The sequence below is a fragment of the Cervus elaphus genome, chromosome 4 (assembly GCF_910594005.1).
Source record: "Cervus elaphus chromosome 4, mCerEla1.1, whole genome shotgun sequence".
Lineage (NCBI taxonomy): Eukaryota > Metazoa > Chordata > Mammalia > Artiodactyla > Cervidae > Cervus > Cervus elaphus.
Window position 1 is genome coordinate 57,858,129 of NC_057818.1, and position 18,643 is coordinate 57,876,771.

General features: G+C 42.3%; 1 protein-coding gene across 1 annotated transcript in view; it reads left to right on the plus strand.

The window, feature by feature from the left end:
- Positions 1 to 1,236: 1,236 nt before the first annotated feature.
- Positions 1,237 to 18,643, plus strand: part of LOC122692805 (zinc finger protein 420-like) — a 49,968-nt gene continuing 32,561 nt past the window's right edge. The window contains 8 exon segments of the mRNA XM_043900630.1: positions 1,237 to 1,251; positions 3,698 to 3,824; positions 4,829 to 4,927; positions 6,753 to 6,893; positions 7,542 to 7,676; positions 8,991 to 9,454; positions 9,611 to 10,696; positions 10,698 to 10,795. Coding sequence (XP_043756565.1) covers positions 1,237 to 1,251; positions 3,698 to 3,824; positions 4,829 to 4,927; positions 6,753 to 6,893; positions 7,542 to 7,676; positions 8,991 to 9,454; positions 9,611 to 10,696; positions 10,698 to 10,795 — 2,165 coding nt within the window.

Consider the following 18,643-nt stretch of genomic DNA (forward strand, 5'->3'; position numbering starts at 1 on the left):
TTGTTTTATGACAGGAGATCCTGATAAGGAATACAGAAATAATAAACCACCAGCAGCTGGAAGAGTGGGGGAAAGGTCAAAAGGAGATACCGCGTGTCCGTTCACTTCCATCCACTTCCCAAAATCCCTCTTGCTAGCGTCCATCTTGGCTGAGCGATGCGTGGGCCACCAGGAAAGACTCTGAATTAGAATGATTGGCCAAAGACCCCCCCTGGAAACTAATCCCATCACCATAAAACCCAAGACTGCGAGCCACGTGGCAGAGCAGATCTCCTGGGTTCCCTTACCCTTCTGCTCTCCCCCCGGGTGCCCTTTCCAAATAAAATCTCTTGCTTTGTCAGCACATGTGTCTCCTCGGGCAATTCATTTCCGAGTGTTAGACAAGAGCCCAGTTTCGGGCCCTGGAAGGGGTCCCCCTTCCTGCAACAGTTTCTTTTCCAAGAAAGCGGGGATGGACATGCCTCCAGGCTCCTGGTCTCTGAAGTTGGAGTTGCCACGCCTGCAGAGAGGTGGTCACAAAACAAATCATTTTGTGAAAACCTGTGTCCCCAGGCTGCAGAGGGGGGTGAACAAAACTAAGGACAGGGGAGATCTTTGGGAAGAATTCTGCAAGTAAAGCCTGGCAGGAACCCAAGACCCCCCAGGTGATTCCCACCACTCACTCACCTTTCCCCTCCCAACCCCCAAGGGCACAGGCAGGCTGTGGACCACCACACTAACCCTAGAAAGAGCCCCTCCCCAGGGAATCAGGTTGACCTTCTTTGTTTCTAGAAGTTCCCTCTCTAAATCCTCTCTTCCTGAGGTCTCAGGTGTGAGGTTTCCCCTCAGGGCTCTGAATGCGGGTCTTCCTCTGGCATTTTTTTCACAACCCTCATAGGCTGGGTCAGCTAGCCCAGAAGCAGGGTCCATTGTCTCTCGTGAGCTGTTCTCTGTAACTCGAAAAGGAAGGAGAAGAACTAGCCCGGACGATCTGCAAATAGTGTAGAGCACCAGGATGTGATTAGCATTATCAGGTTAGTCTTGATTCCCCACTACAGATTGGGACCACAGAAAGTAGAAAAGGAGCTCAGAAAAGGGTGAGGGAAACAGGAAAACTTTTTCTTCTGTTTCCCTGCAGCAGTTGCAGGTTAAACAGCTGCATGGATGCCTTTGAAGGTATTTTCTCAAGATGCAGATGTGAGTTTGGGATGTAACATCCCCAGAGAAGACCCAGAGCAGAAGGAAGAAAAGGAGGAAATGGCAGCTTCTCAGGTATGTGTCCTGTCATAAGTCTGGGGCTGGGTCTGCTTTTCTTCCTGAAATGCTTGGACTGAGAATCTGCAAACCTTTAGTTCTCTGCTGCTAATTTTTCTGCTTAGGATGCTTGTTATCACCTTATTTTTCCTTTTTTTTTTTTTTTTTTTTTAATAGTGAAAACCAGCTCTTCAGGTTGCGTCTCCCTGATGTCCCAAAGCCTTTTCTCCATTGTCTGTATCCCGGCTATAAAGCATGATGAATTCTCAGCATGAAATAGTGATTTTCAATGTTGAATACATTCACTTTGTGAGAGATAAACATGGGGAGGCACTGGTATCTGAGATTCCCATTGGGATGTGGTTCGGTGTTGGGATCTTAGGGAAGTTGGGGAAATGCCATGATGAATTTACATGTGAATGCAATTCAGCTCTTTTTTTTTTTTTTTTTTCAATTCAGCTCTTTAGAACAGGAAGAACAGGAGTAAGAAAATGTCCTTGTTAGTAGAATGAATTCAGCATTCCAGAATTTGTCAGAAGTTAAAGTAGCATAGACAAACCTCTATACTGATAAGAAATATGTAATAAAAAATGGACTATTAAGCTACAGATCATGGGAGGTATATAGGAGGTGGAATTTGCAGAAAACGGACATTTTTCTTGATAGATTGAGATCATGGTTTTCCTAATATTGCCAAAATACCCATCAGTGATAATGCATTTTTCCATGTACCCTATGACCTCTGATGTTCACTGGTTCAGGTGCTTCTGTGAGATTTCCACGCTATGAAATTCATTTTTTTTTTTCCCTGTCTTGAACAAGGGTCTTGGAAAGAAAAAATGATGGATATGCCTGTTAGGTAGTTAGAATAGGGAAAAAGAGTCCAAAATGGCAGTGGCTAAAAGACCTGGAAGGGAAAGCCCGCGAAAATAGAACAAAGGAAGGTCCGAGGGCCAGAGTGAGAACGTCAGGTAAAACAAACAACGCTCCTGCCTAAGCCCAATTTACATAAGGCAGGCCCAGGGACACAGAAACATATAAAAAGAAGAGCCAAAGCCCTCTTCTCCCCTCTTTGCTCCCTCTCTCTCCCGCGCGATGGAGTGATCTCTTTGCGTCTTTGGATCAAAGTGCCCTCATGCCTCAAAGATGGATTTTCCTGCTATTATCTAAATAAATAGAGCTGTAACACTGGTTTATTTAAGAGCTATAACACGGTCTGTCCTCCGAGAGCTGTGACCCACCAAGGGGCTTTAATGTCCCCTTTAAATGATACAGACTTTGCAGGACATTAAAAGATTCAGAACCAGAGCTCTCTAATTTTTTATCATTGTATATGTCTGCACCCTAGTCTATTTTAAAAAAATTAAAATAATATCATCCTCAAATATTTATGTACACTTTCAATCAGTTAAAAATTATCCTGATTTTATTGACATGACAATTTTTCTCTATTACTATTAATAAGTATCCCATTTTAGTGTATGTCTGTATGAATGAACATGTTAACATCATTTGATTGATTTTTCTCTTTTTCTTTTTTGAAGATTCCCTGAAGCAGGGAATAGCTACCCACTCCAGTATTCGTGCCTTGAGAATCCCATGGACAGAGAAGCCTGGCAGGCTACAGGCCCTGGGGTTGCAAAGAGTAGGACACAACTGAGTGACTAACACTTTTCTTGTTTTTAGTATTATTTACAAATACAGGAAATTCTATAAACTTTCATTAGAGTTAGCTCTGTGCATTTGTCTCTGTTTTATTAAAGTATAGAGTCAGAAACTGAAGTAAAAGTTAAGCTGTCATTTAAAGAATGTTTGTTAAAATATTTGCCAAAAGATGCAACAGCAACATTATTGATTTTAAATTATTTCTGTTATACATTCAAGACTCTGAAAAACTGTCAGAAAGACATATAGTATATACCAGATCATTGAGATGATTCTTGTCACTGAGGTTACTGTCGTATCAGACCTGTAAAATCTGTAAAGCACTTAAAGTTCAAAGTTAAACATGAATTCTTTCCTTACTATTCTGCTTCATTGATGTTCAAACATTGTCACTCATGGAGCAGAATTTTCAACATTACTAGTTCAAATAAGCTTGTTAAAAATGTGACATACTGCGCCCACTCCAGAACATTTTAAAAATATTTCCTGTTTCTTCTGATAGACAGTTTATCCTCTGTCAAATGAGTACAACACTCAAAAATAAATATGTCAATGTTGATCTGATTATTTTGTAATTTCTCTTCCAAATCAGAAGAATTTCTGTAGTGGTTGATGATCATATCTCATCCTCTTTTCTTGGGGTTAAAAATGTGGTAGAAAATATTACTGTGTAAAAATTATATTATTTTATAATACAAGCCACTCTCCTAAATCAAAACCATTTCTCTTGCTGGTTTCATCTTGGGTCACATTAGGAAGTCTTCCCACGGCCCCATGGCATCTGTACTTTGTATTTCAGGGACGGCTGACGTTCCAGGATGTGGCCATAGACTTCACTCAAGAGGAGTGGGAATGCCTGGACCTCGGTCAGCGGGAATTGTATAGGGACGTGATGTTAGAGAACTACAGGAACCTGGCCTCCTTGGGTGAGGATAACTTCTTTCCAGAATCCCTTATCTACCCACTGGGTTTTGGTTCCTGTATTTCTAGAATGTCTCCTGGAATCTTCTGCTTCTTACAATAGTTTTAGATCCCTGCTTTCTATGGGAAAATGGGTATTTCTGAGTTGAGAAAGAAGACTTCATGATGATTCATTAAGATTCTGACTTTTCCTTGATGTGATCTGCCTCCTTCTTCTAGGTTAGTGGTAATTCTCCAGGTTCTGTGGTATAAGAGGGTGGCACTCTCCTTTTCAAATCAGATTTCTACTACTTACTTACTTTGGCCTTAGTAGTACTTGACTAGAATCGCAAGGTCTTTTCTTTATGTATTTGTTAGTGTTATAAAAGTGCTTTCGATAAAGTGTTTGGGGATGTAATTTTCTAGGCTATATTAACATTCAACCATGCCTTCTCTAGAGTGTTAATATAATGAGCAAGATTACAGTTGTGTCCGACTCTTTACGACCCCATGGAATAGTTCATGGAATTCTCCAGGCCAGAATACTGGAGTGGTAGCCACTCCCTTCTCCAGAGGATCTTCTCAACCCAGGCATGAAACGCAGGTCTCCCACATTGCAGGTGGCTTCGTTACCAGCTGAGCCACCAGAGAATGTTAATACAGCCTAGGAAATGATGTCCCCAAATACTTTATTTCCAGGCTGTATTAATATTCTACCATGCCTCCTCTGGGCTTCCCAGGTGGCACCAGTGGTAAAGAACCTGCCTGCCAATGCAGGAGACGTAAAAGAAGTAGGTTCGATCTCTGGGTTGAGAAGATCTCCTGGAGGAGGACATGGCAACCCACTCCAGTATTCTTGCCTGGAGAATCCCATGGACAGAGGAGCCTGGTGGGTTATAGTCCACAGGGTGGCAAAGAGTCAGACATGACTGGAGCGACTTAGCACACGTGCCTTCTCTTCTCACCTGAATACATATTAGAGTGGAAACTGATGAATCTCTAGCAAAACAAACACCCCTTTTCCTGATAGCAGGTCTTGTGGTCTCTAAGTCAGACCTGATCACCTTTCTGGAGCAAATGAAGAATCCCTGGGATGTAAGGAGACTGGAGATGCCAGCCATGTACACAGGTAGGTGTGAAGGGATGGAGCCGATGACTCAATGACAGGTCCAAGGATCAGTGAGGAAGTCATCCTCTGTCATGTGGTTTGGGAAGATCTGCTTCAGTGGAAATGATTTTAGAGAAGCCTGGGTTTCTTTCTGCTGCTGTCATGGGCGGATATCACCTGCCCCATTCTGTCTCTGAAGTCATTCCTGAATTCACCTCCAGTGATTACTTTTCTCAATCACAGTGAGAACTGAAAATCTCCTCTTGGCCTGTGACAACCTGCATGAATCAGTTACTATTGCATTTCCTGGGGGCCCTAGGAAAACTGTGCACATTTCTGAATAACTCTAAGACGCCGCTATTCAAGTTTGTTTCTACCACTAGATGGTAGTATGTGAGTGGAATCGTAGACATACTGCCAAAGTTGTAGGAATACTGTGGACAGAGGGTTTTTTTCTGACTTATAATTTCTAAAACACTGGAAGCTACAAATATGATCTTATACATTTTAAATTTAAGTAATTTCTTCACTGCATAAACCAAAACCTCCCTAAAGAGAAAGAATGCAAATCTCAGTGTTACTTCAAAGTTTCTGTTTTCTTCATATGAACTCATATATGAAAGGTTAAGTGTATTTGCTGCAATTCCTCAATGCTAAAAGGCTTAAATATATTCAATTAGCTCAAAGAATTTTCAAATAAATTGGCATAAGAGCTTAAAACATTTTCCACTATATTTGTTAATGGTTTCAAACTATTACAATTTTAGATAATATAATCTTTAAAAAACATTCTCATTGGAGTATAACTGGTTTACAATGTTGTACAGCAAAGAGAATCGGTTTTTGTATATACCTACTCTTTTAGATTTCCTTCCCAATTAGATCTCCACAGAGCATTGGTAGTGTCTCCTGTGTTCCCACCATATTTTTAAAGTCTCATTTCTTATTTAATTTCTCAAGAACTACTTCTTTATTAATTAATCTTGTTATGAGCTTCCCCAGACTTTGTCCTATGTGTCCTCACTTTCTGATTAGACCTACGTCAGTATCATTTATGATGTTTAGGTTGGAACATCTAATGCTACTGCTGCTGCTGCTGCTAAGTCGCTTCAGTCGGGTCCGACTCTGTGCGACCCCATAGACAGAAGCCCACCAGGCTCCCCCATCCCTGGGATTCTCCAGGCAAGAACAGTGGAGTGGGTTGCCATTTCCTTCTCCAATGCATGAAAGTGAAAAGTGAAAGTGAGGTTGCTCAGTCGCGTCCAACCCTTAGCGGCCCCATGGACTGCAGCCTACTAGGCTCCTCCGTCCATGGGATTTTCCAGGCAAGAGTACTGGAGTGGGGCGCCATTGCCTTCTCCGAGACATCTAATAGGACACGCTAAAATAAGAAGTGGGTTAAAGAGTTAGAAGGCACCTAGTGGCATCTCCATTTAAGATGACTTAAGTCAGAAAGTAATCATTAGACTGCTGTCTCCTCTTCATTTAGTGGTTCTTGTAGCTTTTTGTCTTGCTCCTTCCTCTACACCATACTTCTCTGTCCTCTCATTTTGTCACATTTTCTGGGTTTGTGGTCTGTTCTGCAGGCTGCAGGATCCTAGCTCCTCTTGCTCTGTTGTCTTCCCCCTGTGGGGTGAGGTTGGTCCACAGGCTTGTGCCCTTCTCCCCTTGATCTGGGCTTTGATTGCTGTTACTGTGACCCGAGCCTGCCCTGGATATTGAGGGGGGCTTCCCCGTGGATCTGTGGCTGTCACCGTCCTGTCTGTGGTGGGTCTGCTTCCTGGTTGGTGGAACAGAGCCCCCAGATCTGTTTCTTCACTGTGATTCTGATCTGTGGTGGAGGCAGGTGGGATTGGAGCACACCGTCTGGGAGAGAAGCCCCTGAGGATTGCTGCTCTGGGGATGTTCCCCTTGGGGTGTGCTCACGCGTTGTGTGAGTCTCAAGTGACCCTGGTCGGCACTGCACTTGGCCCCACCTCAACCGTGGGTATCTCGGCACACGGCCCTGGTGTCTCTCAGATGTTGTTTTCACCAAGTCACCAGCATAGATCCAGTGAAATCAGGGCCCAGAATTGCTTTCATGGAGCTGGATCCACTGTGGTGCTATGGGGCAGCTCAGACTGGCCTGGCCCCACCTCCCCACGTACATCCCCACAAAGTCTACAGCTGCTAAAGCTACACCTCCATGACTGGGGGATCCCTGGTTGTCCTTCAGATGCTCTATAGGGACTGAGTTGACACAGCCAGTTGCCTGTGTAAAAGCATGGTTAGTGCAGCTGCAAGGAGACACTTCAGCTTTTCATTCTTAACCCTGGGGCTCAGCTGTGCTTTCAGCTCCATCTGAGCATGTGGCCCACCCACAGGTGTCTGCTCCAGAGGCTGCCCCAGAGCATAGGAGTCTGCTGATTGTAGAGGAGGGGCATGGGGGAGGCCATGGCTGGGCCTCAATAGAGCCCACCCGGGTGGCAGCCCTTCCTACTGCCAGGGACAAGGGGCCAGCACATGGGGAGAGAGGCTGCAGTGGGGTTCTTCCCTTCGGACATCACTCAACAACGCTGCTCTGCTCTATGGTGGTGCAGGCTTCCTCCACAAGCATCCCATTTGCAGAGCTCCTCCCTCCCTCCCGTCCCGTCAGGATATCTCCTCACAGCCAACAGCAGTCTTCTGCCTGGGTCTGCTCTCCACACCCCACGTTCCAGCACCCAGCCCTTGTCTGCAGCAGTGGACACCCTCAGGCTGGGTGGACAGGGCAGGGGTCAGTACCCCGTGTGTAGGTCTCACTCTGTCCTGCTGCCACAGACCGTTGCCATGTTCTCTTCCCACAGAGAATGAGGCTCCCCTTCTGTCCCAACTGAGCTCCCCCAGTGAGAGGCTTCTCCAGACATGGAGACCTCCTCTCTTCCGATCCCCCCAAGGGTTGCAGGTCCCATCCCGCTTCCTCTCCTCTTCCTTCTTTCTTTGGTCCTAACTAGCTAAGTGGGAATCTTTCTTGTCGTTTTAGGTGTTGTAGGTCCTCTGCTAGTGTTCAGAGGGGCCTCTGTGAGAGTTGTTCCATTTCTGATGTATGCTTGATGCATTTGTGGAGAGAGATGAACTCCAAGTCTGCCTAATCCTCTTGCATCTTGATTCTTGTGTCTCTATTTTCTCTACATCTTTAAGGATATTCACTGAGAATAGTAGATTTGATATCTTTCACTTTGATAAACTTTTATTTGGTATCTTTCAGCTGTGTCTTCTCACAACACCCGTGCTTTGATGTCAAAGAATCCAAGGTTAGAAAATTTAATCCAAAAGGCAAACCTAGAAACACATGAAAGAGCTCATCTTGGAAATGAACATTTAATGAAAGACCAGGATTATACAGGGCTTTGTAAAAGGCCTAGAAGATGTGTATACGGACATAAAGGAACTGAGACAGTTTCACATAATGCAGACATTACTGCCAAAAGAAATGAGCAATGTGAGTCAAATTGGGGAAAACACCCATTTCAGTTAACAACATCTGCAGAGATGTGTATCTTTTCAAGCAAAGGCTTAAATCATTTTTTGAAACATACACGTTCTCTGAAGGGAAATGTGGAAAATCTGGAAAGTCATCCAGTCTCTACTGCAAATACTCATTCAAACCACTCTGAACACAGGCTTCAATTACACACACATTCAAGCACGTCTGAAAACCAGAAATTTAAAAATGATGGGGAAAACTCACAATATAATCAATTTGAGGGATCTGTGAGCAAGGGGTCATTATTCTTCCACCAACAGACAGTTTCTCTCTGTTCCAAAATGTGTAATGTTGATAATAATGGAAAAGAGTTAATCCCACCATCATTGTTCAATACGCATCATGATATGGTTAATATGGAACAACTTCTCACATGTAATAACACGAATCAGGCCTTAAGCAAGAGCTCTACCCCCAATAATTACAAGAATATTTACGATGGATTGAGAAGCTATTCATGCAATGAAACTGGGTCTAAAACTGAACAAGGCTCTAACCCTATGAAACATCAGGGACCTCAATCTTCAGACAAGGATTCTAAAAATTGTACATGTAGTAATATCTTTTATCAAACATCAGGTCTTCCACTACAGAAAAGTACACATACAGGAGAGAAGACTTATAATTGTGAATATAGTGATATTTCTAATCAGTCTTCAAATCTTACTCAACAGCAGAATATTCAGGATCCGCAGAAAAGTTACAAGTGTAAGAAATGTGAGAAAGCCTTTACTAACTCAGCCAGTCTAAGTAGACACAGGAAAATTCATTCAGGATGGAAACCTTTCAAAGGTACAGAGTGTGGCAATGCTTCTAATCAGAATTCAAAGCTTAGTCAAGATCGGCAAATCCACACTGGCAAGAAACCTTATGAATGTAAGGAATGTGGAAAAGCCTTTATGTCTTGCTCAAATCTTAGTCAACATCAGCGAATTCATACTGGGGAGAAGCATTATAAATGTACAAAGTGTGGCAAAGCCTTTAATCAGAACTCAAAGCTTACTCATCATCAGCGAATCCATACAGAGCAGAAACCTTACAAGGCTAAGGAAAGTGGCAAAGCCATTTTTAGGTGTTCACATTTCAGTCTGCATCAGCAAGTTCATGCCAGGGAGAAACCAAGCAAATGTAAAGAATGTGGCAAAGTGTTTCCTTGTAGCTCATGTCCTACTCAATATCAGGTAATTCATATGCAGCAGAAATCACACAAATGTATGAAGTGTGGCAAAGCCTTTAATAAGAAGTCAAACCTTACTCAACACCATAGAATTCATACTGGAGAGAAGCCTTATAAATGTAAGGATTGTGCCAAAGAATTTAAGCAGTGCTCAGGTCTCACTTACCATCGGAAAATTCATACTGGAGAGAAGCCTTATAAATGTAAGGATTGTGGCAAAGCATTTAGACAGCACTCAAGTCTTACTAAACATCAAGTAATCCATACTGGAGAGAAATCTTATAAATGTAAAGAATGTGGAAAAGCCTTCAGTTACTACTCAACTCTTACTAAACACCAGCGAATTCATACTGGAGAGAAGCCTTATAAATGTAAGGATTGTGGCAAAGAATTTAACCAGTGCTCAGGTCTCACTTACCATCAGAGAATTCATACTGGAGAGAAGCCTTATAAATGTAAGGATTGTGGCAAAGCATTTAGACAGCACTCATGTCTTACTAAACATCAAGTAATCCATACTGGAGAGAAATCTTATAAATGTAAAGAATGCGGAAAAGCCTTCAGTTACTACTCAACTCTTACTAAACACCAGCGAATTCATACTGGAGAGAAGCCTTATAAATGTAAGGATTGTGGCAAAGAATTTAACCAGTGCTCAGGTCTCACTTACCATCAGAGAATTCATACTGGAGAGAAGCCTTATAAATGTAAGGATTGTGGCAAAGCATTTAGACAGCAGTCATGTCTTACTAAACACCAAGTAATCCATACTGGAGAGAAATCTTATAAATGTAAAGATTGCGGAAAAGCTTTCAGTCACTACTCAACTCTTACTGAACACCAGCGAATTCATACTGGGGAGAGGCCTTATAAATGTAAGGATTGTGGCAAAGACTTTAGGAAGCACTCAGGTCTTACTTGCCACCAGATAATTCACACTGGAGAGAAACCTTATAAATGTAAAGAATGCGGAAAAGCCTTCGGTCACTACTCAAGTCTTTTTCAACACCAGCGAATTCATACTGGAAAGAAACCTTACAAATGTAAAGAATGTGGAAAAGCCTTTATCAAGAACTCACATCTTACTCGACATCAGAGAATTCATACTGAAAGAGAAACCTTATAACTGTAAGGAAAGTGGCAAAGGCTTTAATCAGAGCTCTCACCTTACCAAACATCAGAAAACACATACTGGAGAGAAACTCTAGTAATAAAATAAGTGATGGAAGAGGTTTGTCCTAAACATAGACTTCAGAAAATACAGGACCGTTTATTTAAGAAAGATAAGAAATGACATAAAACAATGTAGGAAAGTATTTAATGAAAGTTAAATCTAAATAAATACCAGATATTGCACACTAGAAAAAGTGAAATTTGCTCAGTTGTGTCCAACTCTGCAACCCCAGGGACTGTGTCCATGGAATTCTCCAGGCCAGAATACTGGAGTGGGAGGTGGATTCTTTACCAACTGAGCTTTCAGGGAAGCCTGCACACTAGAAAGCATTTCATCAATCCTTTTTTTTGAAGTTCTCTTCCGGAGAAGTATTGTAGACAGTAATCCATAGTTAAAGCATAGAAAATTGATATGTTAGTATGAATCACAAGATGACGGGTTGGTATTTAGAAATGTACAATTATTAGCAATATATCTTTGTTTATATTCACACGATTTGTGATTATTTGAAAACCAAGATATGTTATTGAACTCTCAAGTTACTCCATGCTGCTATGCTTCCTTTTTAGTGTGTATGCAAAGTTATGTTTTTGATGATTGCTACTCAAAGATGAGACAAGGCCTTCTATCCTAGAGAGAAATCATTTATATTTATTCTCCATTAGGAGATTAAGGACACAGTGATGTAGCATGTACACTGAACATTTAAATGGAGGTGTTACTGTTGGTGGGAATGCAAACTAGTACAGCCGCTACGGAGAACAGTGTGGAGATTTCTTAAAAAACTGGAAATAGAACTGCCATATGACCCAGCAATACCACTCCTGGGCATACACACTGAGGAAACCAGATCTGAAAGAGACATGTGCACCCCAATGTTCATCGCAGCACTGTTTATAATAGCCAGGACATGGAAGCATCCTAGATGCCCATCAGCAGATGAATGGATAAAGAAGCCGTGGTACATATGCACCATGGAATATTACTCAGCCGTTAAAAAGAATTCATTTGAACCAGTTCTAATGAGATCGATGAAGCTGGAGCCCATTATACAGAGTGAAGTAAGCCAGAAAGATAAAGAACATTACAGCATACTAACACATATATATGGAATTTAGAAAGATGGTAACGACAACCCTATATGCAAAACAGAAAAAGAGACACAGAAGTACAGAACAGACTTTTGAACTCTGTGGGAGAAGGTGAGGGTGGGATATTGCGAAAGAACAGCATGTATATTATCTATGGTGAAACAGGTCACCAGCCCAGGTGGGATGCATGAGACAAGTGCTCGAACCTGGTACACTGGGAAGACCCAGAGGAATCGGGTGGAGAGGGAGGGGGGAGGGTGGATCGGGATGGGGAATACGTGTAAATCTATTGCTGATTCATGTCAATGTATGACAAAACCCACTGAAAAAATAAATTAATTAATTTTAATAAATAAATAAATAAATAAATGGAGGTGTTAATCATTCTTGTCAAACATCGCTATAGGTCACCATGAAGTAAGTGTTCAGGGAGTAATTCCACATATTAAAGTAAGATGCACATTTTCAATAGTTATGTCACTTGCATTTTAAGGAAAATACAATGACAGTTCACTGAACTCTTGATGTATCTTTATAATATCAACAGATGTCATGAATATTAGTTGACATGTTTCAAATAAAGATAGCTCTGATACGCTAGAAATGTATGGAAACCCTTCTCAGAAAAGTCATGTAATTACTGTACATCTTGTTTCATTCGTAAATGATTAGCCTCCATTTTGTAACTGTAGAAATCACAGTTCTGAAGTCATTGTATCAGAGGAGTGAATATCATTGTTTATGCTTGTAATCTGTATTTAATCAGTTACACAGTGGATTGGAAAAGGTTTTATTCTTTCTATGTGTGATAGTACATGTTAATAAAACTGATGGTTTCTTGTGATAAAGCCGGAATGTAATGAATGAAGTGTCAACCTACTGATTTAAGGTCGCAGGGAAGAATACCTAACAATAAACTCTTTGTTAGCACAGAGGGATGATATCTGTAACAATTAGTTTCCTTACTGCCTTTATGCCTCAAATAATTGGATATTTCCCATCATTTCTGCATTGTACTTTCCCCCCTCTGTAACTGCTGGGACATTGTAATGGTTCCAATAAGGATCATACAGAGTATTGTTGAGAGCTCCCCTGAACTGCTCCATGCTGTTGCTGCCTCAGCGTCTGTCTGGGGAGCAGGCAGCCTGCAGGTCCTTGAACTCACACCAGCCAGTCCTGTGAGTACCTGCTCTAGACAACCACCCACCTTGTGATCAGCAGTCTTGCTGAACCCCGGGTTCTACTTCACAGGTGCCCTCCCCTTCAATGACACCCTCACAGTGCTCACCAGATTCCTGCTCCCCTTGGTTTGAATAGACCCATCCACACTCAGCCTGGGGAGCCCACAGCACTTCACCCAGGGTCTCTTATAAAGGCCTGAACCCCAAGTACTGGAGCTTTCTCTGCCTGGTTCTAGCCTGACCTCCCTCAGAAATTCCCACCCTAAACCCTCCCCTCCTGAGAGGTCTCAGCTGTGCTGAGAGTGAGGGCTGAAGCTCAGGGCTCCTGAGTGTGGGTCTTGGGGGAGAAGCATCAGAACAAACGGAATTGGCTAAAGACTCATTTCATGGCCCCACGTCAGACCTGCAGATTCATAACTTCTTAGGGTGGGGACCTGACCTCGAGGGGTTCATATTCACTGAAATGGTTCAGAAAGATTCCTTTAAGTGGTTTCAACCTGGTTTCCTATCAAGATCACATGACCAGTGTTAAGGGATAGCCTCCCCGGTGCCCTCCCCACAGAGTGCTCTCGGTCCTGTGGGAGCATCAGTGTGGTGTGTAGGATGTGCTCCAGGGGATCCTAAGGGGAGCCCCGGGATAAGGACGCAGCTCCTGGTGCATTTGTGAGACCTGAGGCCCGGCGACAGTCCGCGGAGAGGCCGCAGGGTTGGTCTAGCTGGATTTGGACCAGGAAGTCAACTCACATCATCTGTGTGAGCAGAGGGTTAGGAGCTCTCTATGGGGAGAGAACAATCAAGAAATTAGTTCACAGACTGGTCTCCAGGTAGGAAGTGATTGTTCCTGAATCTCTCCGGAGACAGAGGACAGGAGAGGTGAGTCTTTTTAGCTTTTCAAGGTCCTTCTGTCTGTAGTGGTGAAGTAGTTGCAGGTTAAAGAGCTGTGCGGATGCCTTTGAAGGTATTTTCTCAAGATGCAGAGATACGTTCGCTGCATAACATCCCCAGAGAAGATGCAGAGCAGGAGGCAGAAGAGGAGGAAACGGCAGCTTCTCAGGTACATGTCCTGTCCTGGGTCTGGGGCTGTGTCTGCTTTTCCTGCTGAAATGCCTAGACTGAGGGAACCTGCAAACCTTTAGTTCTCGGCTTCTAATTTTTCTGCCTGGGGCGTTTGTTATCAACTTCTTAGTTTTTCCTTTTCTTACCATAGTGAGGACCGGCTCTTTAGACCACTTCTCCCTTGTGTCCCAGAACCTTGTCTCCCTTGTCTGTAGGGAGCATGATGAATTCTGGCTTTCTATAGAGCATGATGAATTCTCAACCTGAATTAGTGACTTTCAACTAGTGAAAATATTCCGGTTGTGAGAAATAAACATGGGGAGGCATAGGTTCTGAGATTCCCATTGGCATGTGGTTCAGTCTTGGGATCTTAGAGAAGTAGGGGAAATTAGTGATGAATTTACATGTATACGCAACTCCAGACATTTAGAACAGGATTAAGAAATTGTCCTTATGAACAGAATTACCCCAGTGGTCCAGAGTTCCACAGGAAGTTTGGGGAAAAGAAGGAGAAAAGTATGAGAGACCCTTCTCCATGTTGGCAGGAAGGACTCACTCTTAAGTGTAGCCTTAGGATACAGAACATGGAAGTTAGATAAGAAGAGAATTTTGCATAAAACTGGTATTTTTCAGGATTCAGATCACTGCTAGCATCTAGCCCATCACCCCTCACACTTTCTGGTTCAGGTGCTTCTGTGATTTTGCAACTGTGCTGTTCCTGCTTTCTGTCTTTAAAAAGGATTTTTGAAAGGTTTAGTGAGGGATGTGTATAAGAAGACAAAATTAGTGTGGCAAACCACGCCTTCTTAGTTCTGTTTGCTTTGGAAAATGAACACTCACCTGTGTTTAGTAAGGTTCTTGCATTTGGGGAATGGAGGTTTTCATCACTCAAGCCCAGGTCTGATCATTTCCGTTAATAATATGCTCTGCACTCATTTTCCAGACAGAATTCTTATCACATCTTTGTGTTTTCTACAATATTTACAAGAATGTTATTACTTATGTATGTTTAACCCTTAAATCTAAAATATGATTCAACACAAATGATAGAGATTTTCAAAGGAATAAAAGATTCAGAACCAAGAGCTCTAATTTATTTTATGTCATTGTGTTTTTGCACTGTAATGTATTTGTAAAATATAGATTATTGCCACAAATAAATTATAAGATTTAAGCACAGAAATCTACTCCTGATTTCACAAACATGAATAATTTTTCTCCCAAATAGTGTATGGTTGTGTGCATGAAAATGTTAACAGTATATGATATTTTTTCTGTTTTTGATATTTTTGCCAGTTACCTCAACTGGTAAAACATCCATTAGAGTGGTCTCTGTGTTCAGTTCAGTTCAGTCGCTCAGTCAGGTCTCTGTGTTGACTTAATTCTTTTTACATAAAATTGAGCTCAGATCCATTGAAGTAAATCCCAAGCTCTACCATTTTCTGAATATTTGATCAAATATTCCAAACCATTTTGAAGAGCAATATTTTTTATCTAAAATTATTTATATGGCTCATTCAAGGTTAAAAAAATTAAAAAAACGTTAGAAAGTTCTATAGTTCAAAAATAGGCAAAAAGATTGATTTCTCTGCTTACTAATCTATTAAACCTGTAAAATCTGTAAAGCACATAAAGTTCAATAATAACTATGAATTCTTACCTGGCTCATTTCAGTTCAGTTCAGTTGCTCAGTTGTGTCCGACTCTCTGCAACCCCATGGACTGCAGCACACCTTACAATCACCAACTCCCGGAGCTTACTCAACCATACGTCCATTGAGTCAGTGATGCCATCTAACCATCTCATCCTCTGTCATCCCCTTCTCCTCCCGCCTTCAACCTTTCCCAGCATCAGGGTCTTTTCAAATGAGTCCGTTCTTCACATCAGGTGGCCAAGGTATTGGAGTTTCAGCTTCAGCATCAATCCTTCCAATGAATATTCAGGACTGATCTCCTTTAGGATGGACTGGTTGGATGTCCTTGCAGTCCAAGGGACTCCCAAGAGTCTTCTCCAACACCACAGTTCAAAAGCATCAATTCTTTGGCACTCAGCTTTCTTTATAGTCCAACTCTCACATCCATATATGACTACTAGAAAAAGCACAGCTTTGACTAGACAGACCTCTGCTGACAAAGTAATGTCTCTGCTTTTTTATATGCTGTCTAAGTTGGTTATAGTTTTTCTTCCAAGGAGTAAGCGTTTTAATTTCATGGCTGCAGTCACCATTTGCAGTGATTTTGGAGCCCAAAACAATAAAGTCTCTCACTGTTTCCATTGTTCCCCCATCTATTCGCCATGAAGTGATGAGACTGGATTCCATGGCTATCGGCCATGGCTCTTTGACCTCCGTGCTATTCACAATGGCCATTTATCAACCAGACATTTAGTTAAAACTAAGCTTGTTCAAGATGAAAAACTGTGGCCCCACCCTAGAATTCTTGACTCACAATGTGCTTTTAAAAAAATTCCTGCTTTGATTGATATTTATCCTGTGGAACACAAGGAAAATCCTCAAAAATATATATGCCTCTGTTGATCACATTTAATAGTTTTTCTCCCAGATGAATGAATGAATCATAGTCTCTCAGTCATGTCCCACTCTTCGTGACCCCATGGACTATATAGCCTGCCAGGTTCCTCTCTCCATAAGATTCTCCAGGCAAGAATACTGGAGTGGGTTGCCATTTCCTTCTCCAGGGATCTTCCCAACCCCGGGATCGAATCCACGTCACCCGCATTGTGGACAGATTCTTTACCGTCTGAGCCAGTAGGGAAGTCAAAGTGGCTTTGTGGATCATATGTCATCCTGTTTTCTTCAGGTTAGAAATATGGTAGCGCATATTGCTATATAAAAAAGTATATTATTGTATAACATCAGACACTCTTTTCATTGAAAAACTAGTTCTCTGAACTTGCTGTTTCCATCTTGGGTCACAGAAGGAAGTCTTCCCACAGTCACATGGCATATGTACTTTGTATTTCTGGGACGGCTGACATTCCAGGGTCTGGCCATAGACTTCACTCAAGAGTGAGAGAGTCAGTTCCAAAAAAAAAGAAAGAAAACAAAAAGAGAGAGTCAGTTCCCAGGCAGGTTGATAAGAAGTCCGAGGGTCCCCAAGGAGAGAGGGGTCTGGAATTCTCAAGGAAGAGGAAAGGACAAACTTTTTTGTCTACATTCCTTAGTCTTCATCAATTACATAACTCAGTTTAAACTGTACTAGGGATTATACAACAACACTGTATCCTGCTTGAGGACAGTTTCTCTTTCCTGAAAAACCTTCTGGCTAATCCTGTTATCTTAAAATGTAAATTATGGGAGTGGGTCTAGTAAGACCTTTACAACCTCCAGACATTCTTTTGATTCATTGTGATGACTAATTAAAAGGTATATAACTTCCTTGCCAACACCAGCGAGTGGGCACTCTTTCTGCCCCCTTCTGATGTCTATTTCAGACGCTTTCTCTACCTCTTTCATACTTTAATAAAACTCTATTACACAAAAGCTCTGAGTGATCAAGCCTCATCTCTGGCCCCAGATAGAATTCTTCTTCGGAGGCCAAGAATCCTGGCATCTTCTGTGGTTCAGCAACAACCTTTCAAGAGGAGCGGGAATGCCTGGACCTCGGTCAGTAGAAATTGTCCAGGGATGTGACGTTACAGAACTACTGGAACCTGGCCTGCTTGGGTGAGGATAGCTTCCTCCCAGAATCCCTTATCTACCCTCAGGGTTTGGGGTCCTTCACTTGTAGAATGTCTCCTGGAGGCTCCTGCATCCCACGATCTCTGCTATTGAGGAATAAATGGGAGTTTGTGAGTACAGACAGAAAGCTCCATGATGATTCACTTGATTCTAACGTTCTTCTTTCTTGAGTTCTCTGCCTCCTTCGCTCTAGACTAGTGGTCACTCTCTAACTTTACTGGTATAAAGTCATGCTGCCCTCCTCATAAAGACAGAGGTCCACTCTTATTTTTGGCTGAGTGTTATTCTGATGGAGATCTCAGGATCTGGGTTTTAACTATTGCCTACTACAGTAAAGGTGCTTTCTATAAAGCTTTTAGAGAAGTTACATTCTAGACTTTTTACACATTCTACAATGCCTTCCTCTCTCACGAGACCGCAATGTTGTTCAGTCGCTCAGTCGTGTCCGACTCTTTGTGACCCCATGGACTGCAGCACGTCAGGCCTCCCTGTCCATCACCAACTCCCAGAGCTTGCTCAAACTCATGTCCATTGAGTTGATGATGCCCACTAACCATCTCATCCTCTGTCGCCCGCTTCTCCTCCTGCCCTCAATCTTTCCCAGCATCAGGGTCTTTTCCAATGAGTTGGCTCTTATCATCAGGTGGCCACAGTACTGGAGTTTCAGCTTCAGCATCAGTCCTTCCAATGAATATTCAGCACTGATTACCTTTAGGATGGACTGGTTTGATCTCCTGCCTGTTTGAGGGACTCCCAAGAGTCTTCTCCAACAGCACAGTTTAAAAGCATCAGTTCTCCAGCGTTCAGCCTTCTTTATGGTCCAAATCTCACATCCACACATGACTACTCGAAA